The sequence below is a fragment of the Tachyglossus aculeatus genome, chromosome X1, assembly GCF_015852505.1.
Source record: "Tachyglossus aculeatus isolate mTacAcu1 chromosome X1, mTacAcu1.pri, whole genome shotgun sequence".
NCBI classification, from domain to species: Eukaryota; Metazoa; Chordata; class Mammalia; order Monotremata; family Tachyglossidae; genus Tachyglossus; species Tachyglossus aculeatus.
In genome coordinates, this window is record NC_052101.1 from 63,640,064 (window position 1) to 63,659,431 (window position 19,368).

The following is a 19,368-nucleotide window of genomic DNA, read 5'->3' on the forward strand; positions in this document are numbered from 1 at the left end:
AATAATGGCATTTATTAAGCACTTACTATGTGCAAAACACTGTTCTAAGCGCTGGGGAGGTTCCAAGGTGATCAGGTTGTCCCATGGGGGGCTCACAGTCTTAATCCCCATTTTACAGATGAGGTAACTGAGGCCCAGAGAAGTGAAGTGACTTGCCCATAGTCACACAGCTGACAATTGGCAGAGCTGGGATTTGAACCCATGACCTCTGACTCCAAAGCCCATGCTTTTTCCATGGAGCCACGCTGCTTCTCCAATGAACCAATGAACACTGATAGGGGGGAATGGGTTTAAAATACAGGAGGGATTTAGGTTGGATATAAGGAAGAACCCACCTCACTTTCAGGTGATAAAACACTGCAATGGGCTACCAAGGGAGATTTTGATTACATCCTTGGAGATCTTTCAGGAAAGACTAGATAACTAGCTGTTCTGGGTGTTTTAGCAATTCACCTGCTTTGATGTAATTCATTAGCATTACATGAGAAACTTCATTGTTTAAAAGTCACTGTTACTAGTACATGAATTAACTGTTGATACAGTGTCTGAAGAAAAACACAGTGAGATCCAAATGCTGGAAACAAAGTGTGACTGTAGCAGTTTTACAATGATAGTGTTTCCACAGATGTGGAATACCATGATTTCTTTAAACTATATACTGTGGTAGTCAAAATTTGTTATAGAGAATGAGCAAGGATTCATAAACTGGGTCAGCAAGGGAACCCTGCATGGATATTTAAAGATAATGCCACTGACAGTGGAGTCTATAGGTGTGAATGTATTGAAAAGTACACCTTGTACTCGTCCCTTGTGCTGACATGTTTTCAGTGTGAGGCATATAATGCTGCTTTGGGTTTGCCCCTTTGTCTCAACTTCCTGTCAAAGCTTCTCCTCAAAAAAGAACCTCTCCTTTCTTGCTAGTGCACCAAATTAATCTGTCTGCTGCAGTTACCTCCCACTTAATAGCTGTGATCCTGGCTGGCTTCAGATTTCCGGCCACCTAAACCTGTGAATATCTTTGGCTGCCCCTACCAACTTATGGCGTCATCCCATTACGCTGTGTGTACACTATGTGTGACATCATTAGGTTGCTTCACACTTCTTCTCATCTCTGTTTTCCTCTATGGGCTTGGCCTCCCTCTGCTCCCAACTTCCACATGGTTTCCCCACCACTGCTATTGCTGCATCCACCAGTTTCCAAGATCTCTGGATGTGGGTCAAGTTTCTTCCTCCTTAAGAGGGGATTGCCGGCCACTTTGCTTCCAGCAACCCTCCATGGTTGTCTCTGACCCCCACCACCAGGATGGGCAGAAGACTCTTCATCAAGTGCTGCTGAGCGTCAGAGACAGGAGACTCCTCCCATCAGCACAATCAGTTCCTACCAGCTTCTGTTCCCCTCAGTCCAGGCATAACGTCCAGACTGGAAGCCAGTAGCCACTTACTCTGCATTGGTTGGTGTTGCTCCCTTCATGGAGCTATCTCGGGAGCTGTTTGGAGCACGTACCTCCCAGGCCCATGTATCCTCCCACCTCCAGGGGTCGTTGAGGTGACTGGGCTGGCCCTATGCCATTACTGCATTACTGCACTCCCCTTTCCCCTTTGCTACTGGTCTCTAGGACTGGGAGAGGCAGGAGGAGAAGGGGAACTGAAGCGAGGAAAGTTGGCAATCCTGCAGCTCCCCAACCCGGTTGGCCCCTGAGGTAAATAAATTCTTTCTTGAAACTACTTATCTTTTGCAGTGTTTTTATTTGGGGGGTCATCAGGAGTGGGTGTGAGGAGGAGACAGGTTCGAACTGGGAAGGTCTGGGAGGAAAAAAATCCCTGTAGGGCTGAGAACCTTTTCCAAGGTGGAGGTTGCATATGCACAAAGTTAGAGAGGTTAGGGAAGTATGGCCAGGGTTCTGTAACTGCACATAGACTCCAGGACTACCTTCTACCCCTGTGGTATTATGCCTGTGTGGTCTGGGTGGGCCACCACCTTGGTAATGTCTTAGGTGGCCACCATCTTGGGAAGCTCAAGTGGTGAGCCATCACAACTGCCATATGCCACCATGCTGCAACCACTTATGTCTCTTACCATCTTGAGTCAGCCCTGCCAGTGATGCTTCCGTGTCTGAGGCTGCCTTTACTGTATCTTTAAATAACTTCTTCTTCTGTCACCTGCTGCTTTTAGTTGCCCTATTGCAGCTCCCCCTTCAGCAGCTGGTTGGATATCTGCTGTCATCAATTCTCCTCACGTGTCCCATCTAACAAAGTTATGCTGAGGTCAAGATAACAATAATGCCAGGAGGGTGCCTTCATTCCAGGACTCTGTTGCCTGTGATCTTGTGATCTTATCTTGCCAATTGACATTGAGTGTGGTCATGAAGTAACACTCCTGAGGTTTCAGGAGCTGGATATGATGCTCAGGTCTCACAACCAGATAGAAGATATTCATCTATCCAGACAATTGAGACCAGAGTAAGTTTGATCTATAAATACACATGGCTACTCCTACAAATGCACAAAATGTGTTAGTGGAAAGAAGGCACAATTATATGGACTCCTTGCACACAATCTGTGTGAAGACTGCAGGTAAAACCAATAGGTAAAAGGGAAAAAATGTGTCATTTACCCTTGCTTCCCTGAAAATGGTCTATAAATCCTTGTTCATAAATTCAGGACTTGACAATAAGAACAATCCATTTACTGAGCCTTCTGCCTCAGTGTTGATGTCCATTACTTGACTAGCCAAGAGACTTTTTACTTCATAAATCTCCAGTGCTTATGTAATAATGATACAGGAGCTCTGTTTGCATTTTGGAAGAGGCAAGTGAAAACAGGTTTCAACTTCTGCTCCAACTCTCCTTTCACTCCCCCTCGAAAAGTGCAAACAAAATGTGTGACTTTTCTGGGAAATATCCTGCATTAAAAGCACATTATCTCTCCTAGATATTATGGATTACTATGAAGACTAAGGTATTAATTTCCCCAAACTTGCTTGACTGAGAAATCACATTCATTCTGGAGGTATCGAGTTTGATTTGTCTGGCATTTTCTCTGTGAGAACACTGAAGTCTATTGTTTTTGTTCAGAGAACAGGGGAGGGAAAAGTCTCTTTCCAACCCTTCTGTATTTTGGGGATGCAGCTGAACTCACGGAGAATTGCTTGGCTCCTCCCTGAAGCTCCACCCTCTGCCATTTGGTCCTGGGAGTCAGTCAATAATCTTAGTGGCCTGTCTCACTGAAATATATATGCAGTAAAAGTCTTGGATGATGGCAGTGAGGGGTTGGTGAGTTCATTCCAAAGGATACCAGGGGAGCACATTGGCTGCCTCGACCCCAGGACAACCTCTCTCAGTTTGCCTGTGAAGTGAACCTGAAGTGCCAATATAGCCTTGCATCCTTACGTGTGTGGCCTCAGCGATTCTACATTGAAAAAAGTGGTTTATCACCAAGGCATTCTTGGAGACTATTAAACATATTATCATTGTCCCCTAATTGGGAAAAATTGTGTAATTGTGCATGAGTAAAAATGGGCTGAAGTGTCCAAATACAGATTACTTACATGATGATAAATCCTACCTTGTAGTTCAGAACACAAATACATTTTTATTATTGAGCCTTCTGCAGCCCGCTGAGTCACTGTGAGTGAATTCTAAAAATTCCACAGGTATGCTAACTAGTGGAAGGCAGCAGAAAGTTGAACAACTGCCAGTCATCCCTCTCTTAGTTTATTTTCAATATTTGTGTGGTATAATTGACGTCAAGTGGCATCTCAGTGATCTGATTCAGGGCAGATATGCAGTTGATTTTTTTTCCAAGTAATTGAACGGCAACAATGTAAAGGCATAATGAAAATGTTAGCATTTTCTGAATTTTCACTTAAATAGCTTGGTGTTGGGACCAGGTCTCTAAAAGAGTAAATTATATTACAGATTTCAATATTCATTATAATCATTTTTTAAAAAAAATTAAGTGAATAGTTCTCTGTAAATTTTTCTATGGTAGTGCAGGTAAATCGCGCTTCATTTAAAATATTAGGAAAGTGAACAACTAGTAGCTTATTTTCCAGGGAATTATTTTCAGTATCTGTTTAGAATTTAATAGGTTTCATCTTGGGTGAAAAATAATCTATTATTTGCAATAGACATATTCATATACTGAATCAATGAATTAATACCTACTCTTCTATATTTAAAAAATAAACCACTGTGTTGAAGGCAGTCATTTGGGTTTTATTTTTCAGCCTCCATTGTCATTCAGAAATGGTGGTGTCATATGAATCCTTGTCTGGATGGAGAGGACTGTAAAGTGCTACCAGACTATTCTGGCTGGTCTTGCAGCAGTGGCAATAAAGTAAAAACTACCAAGGTAAGTATACAAAGGCCATCAATATAACTAATAATGGCAAGTTATGAAAGATTTTTGTTTTGCCATAGGATGTACCAAAATTATGACAGAGACAAAACAATAAAGCAAACTGGAAAAGAACAACATGATGCCAGGTTGTTGGATTGTAAAGTGGTAAAAGAATAACATTCATATTGCTTCAGTTCTTAATCTATCATTTAGGCAAAGACTCCTTAAGAAAAAAAAATCCATACTCTTCTTTTATTCCAAGAAATACCAAAAGTATCTTTTGTGAAAGGAATTGCTTCAATAATACTTTACTTTTGGTATGGTGCTTTTATATTTCCAAAGCACTTTCATATCAGCAATCTCATTTTTTTCTTACAACATCCCTGTGAGATAGGAAGAGGGCAGATATTATTATCCCCATTTTGCAGGTGAAGAATTTGGGGCAGGAGAGGAAAAATGACTTGCCCTACGTCACACAGGGGCAAAAAGAGGACTGAACAAGGGTCTCTTTACAACTGGACCCCATGCCTTTTTACCAGACCCCACTGCATCCCACCTGATTGCATTAATGAGGGATGGTGTGGATTCTCCTCTGGAGATCTCTAGGGTCTCGGCCTTGGCATTCTTAGTTGGAGGTACAATTGGAGTGAATGCTCTTTGTAACGTGCCACCCCTGCACTTTACTGAGTTTACAGGTCCAAGACACCCTAGACATTCTAGGGACCCACACTGCTGAGTTGAATCATACACTCCAAGGATGGTAGGGACCCCAGGAACAAACAGTAGCTTACTTTTTAGCTGCTTCTGATGTGTGTGTCTCTGGGGATCCCAGGCTGCCAAATCAGGCCCTCTCCACTTCTTTGTCTTGTCTGTACCACCTTCATGGGTTGCAGGATCAGAACCGGAGGCACTGGGAGAAGTGGTGTGAGTCTCCTGTGGTGCCACCCAGTGCTTTCTGTAGCCCTGGATACTTGAGGTCAGCCTGTTCCTTCTCTTAGCGTACATGTCAGTAAGGATGTCTTGGTCAAAGGCTTGGGTCTCTGGAGCTACATGCAGTGCTATAAACTAGGTGTTGCACATCAGGGTAAACAATTCAGTTCTGTGGTTTGCCAAGACATGTGGTGAGCTACTTTGTCAGGCTTCCCTAATATGAGACTCGTGAATCTTGATGCAAGTATTTTGCATCAAGTATTTTGATACAAGTATTTTGCAAAAGTCTGGCTAAGAAATAATAGAAATTAGCAGTTTGGAGTAGTAGTAATAATAATAATATAATGGTGGTATTTGTTAAGCGCTATGTGCGAAGCACTGTTCTAAGTGCTGTGGAGGAATCAAGGTAATCAGGTTGTCCCATGTGGGGCTCACAGTCTTAATCCCCATTTTACAGATGAGGTAACTGAGGCACAGAGAAGTTAAGTGGCTTGCCCAAGGTCACACAGCTGACAAGTGGCAGAACCAGGATTCAAACCCATGACCTCTGACTCCCAAGCCCGTACTCTTTCCACTGAGTCACACTGCTTCTCCTATAGTATATGTATATTATATAGTATATCTGGTTGTCACCAGCGAGTGAAATGCATTCTAAAAAGTGAGGCCTTTTTTTTTTTTGCTGACCTTATGTGCGTTGCTACATTCTGTCTTACATTCATCAGTAATAAACATCTTTTCACTTTTTTCCTAGACATAAACACTAAGGGGATAACATTATTGGAAGATTACATTTTTATTGATTTTTTTGCATATGAATAAAATGCATTATGATTATGAACCAGCCATTTCATTGAATATTCTGGAGATTTATTTGTTATCTAGTCCTCTTAGTATATCCATTCTCTGTAATTTATGTGTACTTTCATCATACATCCACAGTAAGAAAGCCTTTAGGGTTATTTTGGTTCTCTGAGGTGGGAATATGAGTTTACTCTTGCTAAATTCCCAGGAGTAGTGGCATTTCATTTAGCACTTCAAAAAGTTGTATTCACAAAAACAGTTCCCAAAGTCATCATGATTCTCATGATGATTTTTAATAGTATGCCACCTGAGAATAATTCTAAAATTATAAACTTGGTTTCTCTTAGTAATCTGTGTGGCTTGAACTAGATTAAACATTTTTGTCTTTTATGAATCTTATGCACAGTCAGTAAATTTGTCTAGTTGCTTCTGGGTAACATGAAATTATGTCTATTCAAAAAAAGGAACACTCTTTATTCTTTTAAAATGTATATGGAATTTGTGTCAACCTAGGTGAGATGGGTTTATTTTTTAATGGCAAGCAAATCTACATCTCTGCCCCTGCTCTCTCCCCCTCCCTCCAGGCTCACATCTCCTCCTGCCTTCAGGACATCTTCATCTGGATGTCTGCCCGCCACCTAAAACTCAACATGTCCAAGACTGAACTCCTTGTCTTCCCTCCCAAACCCTGCCCTCTCCCTGTCTTTCACATCACTATTGATGGCACTACAATCCTTCCCGTCTCACAAGCCCACAAACTTGGTGTCATCCTCGACTCCGCTCTCTCGTTCACCCCTCACATCCAAGCCGTCACCAAAACCTGCCGGTCTCAGCTCCGCAACATTGCCAAGATCCGCCCTTTCCTTTCCATCCAAACCGCTACCCTGCTTGTTCAAGCTCTCAACCTATCCCGTCTGGACTACTATATCAGCCTCCTCTCCGATCTTCCATCCTCGTGTCTCTCCCCAATTCAATCCATACTTCACGCCGCTGCCCGGATTGTCTTTGTCCAGAAACGCTCTGGGCATATTACTCCCCTCCTCAAAAATCTCCAGTGGCTACCAATCTATCTGCACATCAGGCAGAAACTCCTCACCCTCGGCTTCTAAGGCTCTCCATCACCTCGCCCCCTCCTACCTCACCTCCCTTCTCTCTTTCTACAGCCCAGCTTGCACCCTCCACTCCTCTGCCGCTAATCTCCTCGCCGTGCCTCGTTCTCACCTGTCCTGCCGTCGACCTCCGGCCCACGTCATCCCCCTGGCCTGGAATGCCCTCCCTCCCCACATCTGCCAAGCTAGCTCTCTTCCTCCCTTCAAGGCCCTACTGAGAGCTCACCTCCTCCAGGAGGCCTTTCCAGACTGAGCCCCCTCCTTCCTCTCCCCCTCCTCCCCCTCTCCATCCCCCCGCCTTATCTCCTTCCCTTCCCCACAGCACCTGTATATATGTTTGTACATATTTATTACTCTATTTATTTTACTTGTACATATCTATTCTATTTATTTTATTTTGTTAATATGTTTTGTTTTGTTCTCTGTCTCCCCCTTGTAGACTGTGAGCCCACTGTTGGGTAGGGACCGTCTCTATATGTTGCCAACTTGTACTTCCCAAGCGCTTAGTACAGTGCTCTGCACACAGTAAGTGCTCAATAAATACGATTGATTGATTGATTAAGCGTTTACTATGTGCCAGACACTGTACTAAGTGCTGGGGTCGATACAAGCTAATCAAGTTAGTCACAGTCCTTGTCCCACAGCGGGCTCAAAGTAGTAATCCCCACTTTACAGATGAGGTAACTGAGGCACAGAGAAGTGAGGTGACTTGCACAAGGTCACACAGCAGATATATGGTGGAGTAGGATTATAACCCAGGTCCTTCTGACTCCCAGGCCCATGCTCTATCCACTAGGCCTTGCTGCTTCAAATCCACATTATCTTCATAATAATTACTACACATAGGAAATCCTGTATAACTATTATTTTCCTTCAACAGTTAATGCAAATCTGAAATGAACTATTTGAAAAATAGGCTTTTCTGCTAAAATTTGTGTTGAAATTTAAGTTGTCAAAGAAACATGAAAATTGCGGGCAGTCAACACAAGATATTGATGTCTTTAGCTATATTGATATCACCTACCTGATTCTCTCTTCCATTCTCATGTGGAAAATGATAGCTCTTTAGAATAGTCTATCCAATGTTTTACCTGGTTAATTTTAAATGTCCCTAATGTATCCCATTCCACTTCCCTTAAGAAACAATTCTACAGTCTATACTAGTCATTTTCATCTTCTTTTGACACTCCTTAGAAATTTCCCTTTCTTATCATGTCTTTATAAGCAGGTTACCCAACCCATTCAAGGCTTTTTTAAAAAATTACTCCTTATGATTAGGAATCAGAGAAAAATCCACAGAATCCTGTAAAAAGGGGATGAAGACTGTAAGCCCCATGTGGGATAATCAATCAATCAATCAATTAATCGTATTTATCGAGTGTTTACTGTGTGCAGAGCACTGTACTAAGCTCTTGAGAAGTACAAGTTGGCAACATATAGAGACAGTCCCTACCCAACAGTGGGCTCACAGTCTACAAGGGGGAGACAGAGAACAAAACAAAACATATAAACAAAATGAAATAAATAGAATAGATATGTACAAGTAAAATAAATGAATAGAGTAATAAATACGTACAAACATATATACATATATACAGGTGCTGTGGGGAAGGGAAGGAGGTAAGGTGGCGGGGATGGAGGGGGGAGGAGGGGGAGAGGAAGGAGGGGGCTCAGTCTGGGAAGGCCTCCTGGAGGAGGTGAGCTCTCAGTAGGGCCTTGAAGGGAGGAAGAGAGCTAGCTTGGTGGATGTTGGGAAGGAGTGCATTCCAGGCCAGGGGGATGACGTGGGCCGGGGGTCGACGGCGGGACAGGCGAGAACGAGGCATGGTGAGGAGATGAGTGGCAGAGGAGCGGAAGGTGTGGGCTGGGCTGTAGAAGGAGAGAAGGGAGGTGAGGTAGGAGGGGGCGAGGTGATGGAGAGCCTTAGAAGCCGAGGGTGAGGAGTTTCTGCCTGATGCGCAGGTTGATTGGTAGCCACTGGAGATTTTTGAGGAGGGGAGTAACATGCCCAGAGTGTTTCTGGACAAAGACAATCCGGGCAGCGGCGTGAAATATGGATTGAAGTGGGGAGAGACAAGAGGATGGGAGATCGGAGAGGAGGCTGATACAGTAGTCCAGACGGGATAGGATGAGAGCTTGAACGAGCAGGGTAGCGGTTTGGGTGAAGAGGAAAGGGCGGATCTTGGCAATGTTGTGGAGCTGAGACTGGCAGGTTTTGGTGATGGCTTGGATGTGAGGGGTGAACGAGAGAGCGGAGTCGAGGATGACACCAAGGTTGCGGGCCTGTGAGACGGGAAGGATGGTAGTGCTGTCAACAGAGATGGGAAAGTCATGGAGAGGGCAGGGTTTGGGAGGGAAGACAAGGAGTTCAGTCTTGAACATGTTGAGTTTTAGGTGGTGGGCAGACATCCAGATGGAGATGTCCTGAAGGCAGGAGGAGGTGCAAGCTTGGAGGGAGGGGGAGAGAGCAGAGACAGAGATGTAGATTTGGGTGTCAAAAGCGTAGAAATGATAGTTGAAGCCGTGGGAGCGTATGAGGTCACCAGGGGAGTGAGTGTAGATTGAGAACAGAAGGGAACCAAGAACTTAACCTTGAGGAACCCCCACAGTAAGGGGATGGGAGGGGGAGGAAGAGGCTGCAAAAGAGACTGAGAATGAATGACTAGAGAGATCAGAGGAGAACCAGGAGAGGACGGAGTCTGTGAAGCCAAGGTTGGATAGCGTGTTGAGGAGAAGGGGGTGGTCCACAGTGTCGAAGGCAGCTGAGAGGTCGAGGAGGATGAGGATAGAGTATGAGCCGTTGGATTTGGCAAGCAGGAGGTCATTGGTGACCATTGAGAGGGCAGTTTCCGTGGAATGTAGGGAACGGAAGCCAGACTGGAGGGGGTCGAGGAGAGAGTTGGTGTTGAGGAATTTGAGGCAGCGTCTGTAGACGACTCGTTCACGGAGTTTGGAAAGGAATGGTAGGAGGGAGATGGGGCGATAACTAGAAGGTGAGGTGGGGTCAAGAGAGGGTTTTTTTAGGATGGGAGAGACATGGGCATGTTTGAAGGCAGAGGGGAAGGAACCAGTGGAAAGTGAGTGGTTGAAGATGGAAGTTAAGGAGGGGAGAAGGGACGGAGTGAGAGATTTCATGAGATGAGAGGGAATGGGGTCAGAAGCACAGGTGGCCAGAGTAGCACTTGAGAGGAGGGAGGAGAGCTCCTCTGAGGATACTGCTGGGAAGGATGAGAGAGTAGCAGAGAGTGTTGAGAGCCGGGGGGTTGGAGAAGGGGGGGAAGTGACTTTGGGGAGGTCAGACCTCATGGATTTAATTTTATTAATGAAGCAGGAGGCCAGATCGTTGGGGGTGAGGGAAGGAGGAGGGGGAGGAACCAGGGGCCTGAGAAGGGAGTTGACTGTACGGAAGAGCTGACGGGGATGATGGGCATGGGTGTCAATAAGGGAGGAGAAATCGTTTTGTCTGGCAGAGGAGAGGGCTGAGTTAAGGCAGGAAAGGATAAACTTGAAGTGAACAAGGTTGGCATGGTGTTTAGACTTTAGAGACTGTGTCCAACCCAATTTACCTGTATCCACCCCAGCACTTAGAACAGTACCTGGCACATAGTAAGCGCTTAACAAAAGCCACAATTATTAGAATCCCCTAGCTGGTTCCTTCTTAAAATAGCCATTTGGATAAGCATGAAGAAAAGGGTTAGAGAAATGCCTCCTCAGCTAGACTATGAATTAAAAAATCCAGTTCCTTTATTTTAGAACAGTAAAATTGCATTCATAAATATATCTGAATAAAGATTCTCAATCTGGCTTTTCTAAAGTCCCTTTATTTGACTGGATTAGCTTGGATTTACTGATGTTAGGAAAAAGTATCATTGTAGGACTGGATTTATGACCGAAGAAATGCTGTGTACTTCAATATAAATGGATCGGCAATAATTTGGCGCTTTAAAAAATAGCACATTCTATGATATTTTATTTCCTCAAATATTCTGTGACCTCGTTCTACAAAAACCTAAACATGCTCTTGTTTCTTTATGGGGTCTTCATTTTGGTACTCTATCATTGCATTGTATACTATATTGTAGCTTGTGATACACTTTCATGTTTGAGTCACTTACATGGCAAATGCAGCTACACTGTGTTGTGCAAGCTCTTTGTCAGCTGTAGTGTGACTTGTGATACCCAAGGCAGGCCACCTACAGCATGGTGTCCCTCACCAACTCTGAAATCCCTCTCTCTGATCATAATCTTCTCACCTGCCTCCTCACTCACACTCCTTTCCCCTGTAAATCCATATTACTCCCTCACAGAGATCTCCGCTCTCTTGACCCCATGCATCTTTCGGAGCGCCTCACACCCCACCTCACTGCCCTCTCCTCTCTACCCAGTCTTGATGATCAGATTACTGCTCTCAACTCTACCCTTTCTACTCAGCTAGACTCACTTGCTCCCCTTTCCCTTCACCACTCTCGTACCACTAACCCACAGCCCTGGATCACTGCCACTGTCCGCCTCCTTCGCTCTTATGCTCGAGCTGCCGAACGCTGCTGGAGAAAGTCTAAACACCGTGCCAACCTCGTTCACTTCAAGTTTATCCTTTCCTGCCTTAACTCAGCCCTCTCCCCTGCCAGACAAAACTATTTCTCCTCGCTTATTGACACCCATGCCCATCACCCCCGCCAGCTCTTCCGTACATTCAACTCCCTTCTCAGGCCCCCGGTTCCTCCCCCTCCTCCTTCCCTCACCCCCAACGATCTGGCCTCCTACTTCATTAACAAAATTAAATCCATCAGGTCCGACCTCCCCAAAGTCACTTCCCCCCCTTCTCCAACCCCCCGGCTCTCAACACTCTCTGCTACTCTCCCATCCTTCCCAGCAGTATCCTCAGAGGAGCTCTCCTCCCTCCTCTCAAGTGCTACTCTGGCCACCTGTGCTTCTGACCCCATTCCCTCTCATCTCATGAAATCTCTCGCTCCATCCCTTCTCCCCTCCTTAACTTCCATCTTCAACCACTCACTCTCCACTGGTTCCTTCCCCTCTGCCTTCAAACATGCCCATGTCTCTCCCATCCTAAAAAAAACCCTCTCTTGACCCCACCTCACCATCTAGTTATCGCCCCATATCCCTCCTACCATTCCTTTCCAAACTCCTTGAACGAGTTGTCTACACGCGCTGCCTCGAATTCCTCAACACCTACTCTCTCCTTGACCCCCTCCAGTCTGGCTTCCGTCCCCTACATTCCATGGAAACTGCCCTCTCAATGGTCACCAGTGACCTCCTGCTTGCCAAATCCAACGGCTCATACTCTGTCCTAATCCTCCTCGACCTCTCAGCTGCCTTCGACACTGTGGACCACCCCCTTCTCCTCAACACGCTATCTGACCTTGGCTTCACAGACTCCCGTCTTCTCCTGGTTCTCCTCTTATCTCTCTGGTCGTTCATTCTCAGTCTCTTTTGCAGGCTCCTCCTCCCCCTCCCATCCCCTTACTGTGGGGGTACCCCAAGGTTCAGTGCTTGGTCCCCTTCTGTTCTCGATCTACATGCACTCCCTTGGTGACCTCATTCGCTCCCACGGCTTCAACTATCATCTCTACGCTGATGACACCCAGATCTACATCTCTGCCCTTGCTCTCTCCCCCTTTCTCCAGGCTCGCATCTCCTCCTGCCTTCAGGACATCTCCATCTGGATGTCTGCCCGCCACCTCCAACTCAACATGTCCAAGACTGAACTCCTTGTCTTCCCTCCCAAACCCTGCCCTCTCCCTGACTTTCCTATCTCTGTTGACGGCACTACCATCCTTCCTGTCTCACAAGCCCGCAACCTTGGTGTCATCCTTGACTCCGCTTTCTCATTCACCCCTCAAATCCAAGCCGTCACCAAAACCTGCTGGTCTCAGCTCCGCAACATTGCCAAGATCTGCCCTTTCCTCTCCATCCATACCGCTACTCTGCTCGTTCAAACTCTCATCCTATCCCGTCTGGACTACTACACCAGCCTTCTCTCTGATCTCCCATCCTCGTGTCTCTCCCCACTTCAATCCAAACTTCATGCTGCTGCCCGGATTGTCTTTGTCCAGAAATGCTCTGGGCATGTTACTCCCCTCCTCAAAAATCTCCAGTGGCTACCAATCAATCTGCGCATCAAGCAGAAACTCCTCACCCTGGGATTCAGGGCTCTCCATCACCTCGCCCCCTCCTACCTCACCTCCCTTCTCTCCTTCTACAGCCCACCCCGCACCCTCCGCTCCTCTGCTGCTAATCTCCTCACTGTACCTCGTTCTTGCCTGTCCCGCCATCGACCCCCGGCCCACATCATCCCCCTGGCCTGGAATGCCCTCCCTCTGCCAATCCTCCAAGCTCACTCTCTTGCTCCCTTCAAGGCCCTACTGAGAGCTCACCTCCTCCAGGAGGCCTTCCCAGACTGAGCCCCTTCCTTCCTCTCCCCCTCGTCCCCCTCTCCATCCCCCACATCTCACCTCCTTCCCTTCCCCACAGCACCTGTATATATGTATATATGTTTGTACATATTTATTACTCTATTTATTTATTTTACTTGTACATATCTATTCTATTTATTTTATTTTGTTAGTATGTTTGGTTTTGTTCTCTGTCTCTCCCTTTTAGACTGTGAGCCCACTGTTGAGTAGGGACTGTCTCTATATGTTGCCAACTTGTACTTCCCAAGCGCTTGGTACAGTGCTCTGCACACAGTAAGCGCTCAATAAATACGATTGATTGATTGATTGGTGTTATGAAAGCAGCATGGTGTAGTGGATAGAGCATTGTCCTGGGAGTCAGAATGACATGGGTTCTAATCCTCCCTCCACCAATTGTTGGCTGTGTGAGCTTGGGCAAGTCACTTCACTCCTCTGTTCCTCAGTTACATGGGGATTGAGACTGAGCCTCACATGAGACAGGGACTGTGTCTAACTCATTTTGCTTGTATCCACCCCAGCGCTTATCACAGTGCCTGGCACATAGTAAGCTCTTAACAAATACCACAATTATTACTATTGTTATTCTGTCAACTCTTTAGCGTTTTAGTGGGAAGCCCAAGAAATCTTTGAAGTAGGGAAGCCACGGACAAAGACATGGCAGGCCATTCCAATGGAATTCTATTCTTGTACACCTTCTATTTCAAGATGTAGCCCCACCCATTTTTGCTCTAGTGAAGCCCTGCAGAATGGAACACAGCAGGATATTGGTCTTCAGTGTCTGGATGCTGATATCCACCTATCCTCCCCACATCTACCACAAACCAGCAGACCTAGTGATCTTGATGCTTTGGAAACACTTCCAGTTTCAGAAACATCACTTCCTGGGGTGGAAGTAAGAGTTTTCTGTTATATTCTATTAACACCCTCTCTTTGTCTGATTCAACAGCCTTAATATGATCCTAGATCAGATTATAGTTGCTGAATTTTGGCATGGACATTTTTGAAGGCCTCTCAGAGTCTGCCTGGCTCTGAAATTCCTACTAGAAGTTCTAATAATTAATTAATCAATTGTATTTTTTGAGTTCTTACTGTGTGCAGAGCACTCTACTGAGCGCTTGGGAGAGTACAATACAACAGTTAGTAGACAGGTTCCCTGCCCACAAGGGGTTTACAGACTAGAGGGGGAGACAGATATAAATTACAGATAAGTACATAAGTGTCGTGGGACTGAGGGTGAGGTGAATAAAAGGTACAACTCCAAATGCAAAGGCAATGCAGAAGAGAGAGGGAGTAGGGGACATGAGGTCTTAGACTTAAGAGTAGATAGGGTTGTGGGGAGGGCATTTAAGGAGTGGGAATTCCTTCACTTCTGCTGGCTGCTCTCCTACTAGGCTGGCTCCTAGCAACTTCTTGGCTTGGATCCAGTTAAAGAAGCATGGAGGGAACTTTCAAGAGCTGTTCAGCCTGCCACAATGTACATCAGTCCACCGAGCCCCTAGAAATGCAAAGCCTGGAGTAGTTACTCCATTATCCCTAGATTGAGCATAGATCATAGTTTTCCATAGGCTTCTGGTGACAGGCATGGGGTGCTTAAGTAAACAAAGTTCATCATCAGAAACTTCCCAATACCCAGAGCCAACTCTCGGACCTGTTTGTAACATGGGGGCAGAGAATTGTAGCTGACCTGGTATAAAAACTAGGACTAACAACAGAATTTTGCAACAACCTGGAAGTCGTCTTTTCAGCATATTAGTTATCAACATGGTCTTTTAGGCTGTTTCTACATAATGGTACAGAAAATGTTTTCAGAAAGAAGGAATAGGAATGATTCTGTTTTCCTCAGATGGTAATAGGCTCCTTGGCAGAAAATTTTAGTCAAAATGTTTATCTAACAAATTTCAACACAGGTTCTGTGGTATTAGGGGAAATTTCTGTACAAAAACCTTCCCATTGATGGTTAATGGGCCACACCTTCTCAGTTTCCCACATTAAATGCTTCCGCTTTCAAGCACAACTAATTCCATATCAATCTTAATTATTCAGTCCTTACAGTGTGCAGAGCACTATACTAAGCACTTGGGAGAGAACAGTATAACAGAGTTGGTAGACATGTTCCCTGCCCACAGTCTGGAGGGAGAGATTGAAGGGAAAATATTTTTGATCAAATCATATAATTTGATTGGAAAGCACTTTCCTTGGGTAGTCCTAAAAAGGGTGAACTATTGTTCAAAAGAATGCTTACTTTATTTAAAATACATACAGATTAATGTATCTCTTTACATCTCCAAATCTGCAGACACTGTGCAGCTTCAACCAGTTTTCATTTGCAAAGTTTTTGGAGCTATTAACACACGAGATGCAGCGAGGCCCAGTGGATAGAACTTGCACTTGGGTTCTAATCCTGACTCTTCCACTTGTCTGCTGTGTGACCTTGGGCAAGTCACTTAACTTCTCTGTGTCTGTTACCTCATCTGTAAAATGGGAGTTAATACTGTGAGCCCCATGTAGGACATGGACTGTGTCCAATCTGATTAGCTTGTCTCTTCCCCAGCCCTTAGTAAAATGCTTAGAACACAGTACGTGCCAAACATATACCATAAAAAAGTTCAGTACATGTAAATTAATTTCATTGTCTGTTAATTTGCCTAATCAAGCTAGGCAGGCTGAAAAAAATCTGTGCTGGAAAGTTGAATCCTGTTTTTGAATATTCACACTATACCTAAAACCATGAATAAGCATGGTAAGAAATGCTTTGTCAAATACATAATCAGTTCCACGATGTCTGTCTGTAAGATAAATGTTACATAAATAAAAACTCTTTAATATTTTCCTAGTTGAACAAATTGGGGATTGTCATCTTACATTCATTTGGTGTCTTTTCTTTAAGCTATTATCTCAATTTTTGTAGGTAACCCGATAGCTCTGAACAAGCTGTACTTTGTCATTGGGATGAAAACGTGCGGCTGCCTCATTTGGATTATAACAAAAACTGGTCTTTTTTTTTGAGATTCTCATGGACTTCAAGAGTTTGGCCCACTTAAGTGTGTTTGGAGGAAAACCTGTGACTTCATTTTTTTACTGTTTTGTCATTTTTCTGCTCCTATAACAATATTCCACATAGTATCAAGGATTATGTTCATTTCCAAGAGTGTCTGGAAATCTGAAGTGGATCAAGTTTAAAGGACTTATTTGCTTATGATGTCATGACATGTTTTTGGTCTTCAAGAAGCAGTAGGTAAATTTAAAGAAATCTGCATGTTCTTGTGTGTGTGTGTGTGTGTGTGTGTGTACTTTCTCTTACAGTTTCTTGGAATGGTCTGAAATTTCTCCAAATGACAAAAGTACGTAAATAATGGTGCCATCATCATCAATGGTATTTGTTGAGTGCTTAGTGTTTGCAGAGCACTGTACTAGCCTCTTGGGAGAGTACACTACAACAGAATTGCTAGACACATTCCCTGCCCACATCATGTCTGAGTGGGTCTACAGTTGAATTTGATAAAGTCAGTGAAGGTGTGAAGAAAATATTAGGAATCACTAGCATTAGCAAGTGTAATGTTTTGTTTCAATTAGTGTAATTTCACTATTTCCTTGATAAATTAATGTCCTAACTTGCTTTTAATTAGTAATGGAAAGTGACAATTGAGTTAGATTTAGACTTTGTTGTATTAAATATGTTAGCAAGAGAAATAGTAGAGTTCATTCATTCATTCAATTGTGTTTACTGAGCACTTACTGTGCACAGAGCACTGTACTAAGCACTTGGAAAGTACAATTCAGCAACAAAGAGAGACAATCCCTACCTAAACGGGCTCACAGTCTAGAAGGGGGAATTTATTCTTTTGTATTCTGCTTATGAAACAAAATTTAGTTTTAACTAAATATTTCAATTGAGCTATTTTGCCTCAAGAATCCTATCAAAAACATATTTATGAAAATAATAGTAATTTGGTTAAATTTTTATAGCTCTGGCTAAAATTTGGCAGTTAAATTACTTGAAATTGGCTACATATCTCTATTCTAGATGAAAAAGGCAATCCCTCAAATAGAGCTTGTTTATGCTAATTGTTATAAATGCATTCCTTTAACAAATGATTCATTTTTGACAAATAATTGTTTCATAGTATATGAGAATTATCTCATGTTTTCCCCATCTGCCTCTTATGCTGGTTTCTCATCTTATTTCTAGGCTATAGCTGTAAAAGGAAGTTAAATTTGAGTCATTCTTTTCTTAGTTTTGTTATTTTGTAAGTGAGATGCCTCAGAATAGATTTAAAGCAAAGGTGCAGTTGATATCTGCAGATATCGTGCAGTTGAACCGCTATTGACCCACTTATTGAATGTTATCTATTGTTGTTTTAGAAATTACTGTGATAATATACAACTGATTTTATATAAAGAAATGCCAAAAAAACTAATACTTTGTTGCACTAACTTGATTGTGCACATACTTTCTAATTTAACAATACTACCATATGAGAATGAATGGAAATGTTTGTAGAAAATAAGGTATTTTAAATTTAGTTCTAATTTTTTTACTTTGTAATGTTTATGATTATGTTAGCTACTGTATTTGTCAATAAGTAAAAAACCCCACCTTTGTGCTACTTGTTTGAAAATTGTTTTATTATTCTAAATAGAAAAAAACCTCATATTTAATTAAGGTTCTTGAACATTTATTTTAATTTTGAAGATTTTGATGGTGAAAAATCCCCCACAGCATTAAGGCAATCCAATGAAACATTGACCAATGTCTGCCTGGGGCAAGCATAAATTTGAAAGGAATTTTTCTGTTAGAAATTCAGTTTTGTTTTTTTTTAACCTGGATTGACATGGGGCAAATCAAATCTAAATCTAAAGTTAGGCTCCAAGCTTGTAGTAATGGGGATTGCTCAGTGTGGCTAAAGCAAGTGCTTTGGGAGCCTTGCCTCCTACCCTGAACATCAATCATCAACCAATCACAGTTATTGATCACTTGTGTGCAGAGTACTGTACTATGCGCTTGGGAGAGTACAGTATAATAGAGCTGATAGACACATTCCCTGCCCCCGATGAGCTTTACAGTCTAGGGGGACAAACTTACAGTTTTTATCCCCAAAATCTTAAAGGCAGTATGTCCGCCTATCTGCCAGACACTTACTGTTTGCAGAGCATGCTTGGGAGAGTACAGGGTAACAAAGTTGGTAAATACATTCCCTGCCTGCCCACAATAAGCCTATATGGGCTGTGAATGGTCAAAGTTCAGGGATGGCCAGTTGATACATTATCAAACTGCAGTGCCTTTCTAAAGTATGTTTATATCAAAGGTTCAGTTGATTTAGAAAGTTGATTCAGTAGCATTAACTGAACATATTTCCTTCAAAATAGATAAAATGCTATTATGAGGATCCACAAAATTTTATTGGAGGGGAAATCATCCAGATTTAAAATCTTAGACTGAGAGCCCCATTTGGGATGGAGACTGTGTTCAAACTGATTATCTTGTATCTACTTCAGTACATGGTACAGTGCCTGGCACATAGTAAGCGCTCAACAAACACCACAGTGATCATTAAAACCTAAAACTTGCAAAAAAAATCCCACGTTTTTGTGCAGATGTTTCATTTAATGATTTGCCTGTTTAGGTGAGTGGATTTTGGGCTCATTTCACATTATAATAAAAATTCACCCTTCATAAATACACTGGCAAAATGGATTTTCAAGAAGTATGTAAGCCCTGTACTTCCCTGTGTGAACTGAAGTCTTCTGTAATA

The 19,368-nt window shown here is 43.4% G+C and overlaps 1 protein-coding gene across 1 annotated transcript in view; it reads left to right on the forward strand.

Annotated features, from left to right (window-relative positions):
* The window catches only part of TAFA4 (TAFA chemokine like family member 4), a 179,709-nt gene extending 163,047 nt beyond the window's left edge, over positions 1 to 16,662 (forward strand). The window contains exons 5-6 of the mRNA XM_038739984.1: positions 4,229 to 4,353; positions 16,524 to 16,662. Of these exons, the coding sequence (XP_038595912.1) occupies positions 4,229 to 4,353; positions 16,524 to 16,535 (137 nt within the window). The 3' untranslated portion in view covers positions 16,536 to 16,662. The remainder of the gene's footprint in view (positions 1 to 4,228; positions 4,354 to 16,523) is intronic.
* Positions 16,663 to 19,368: the final 2,706 nt, after the last annotated feature.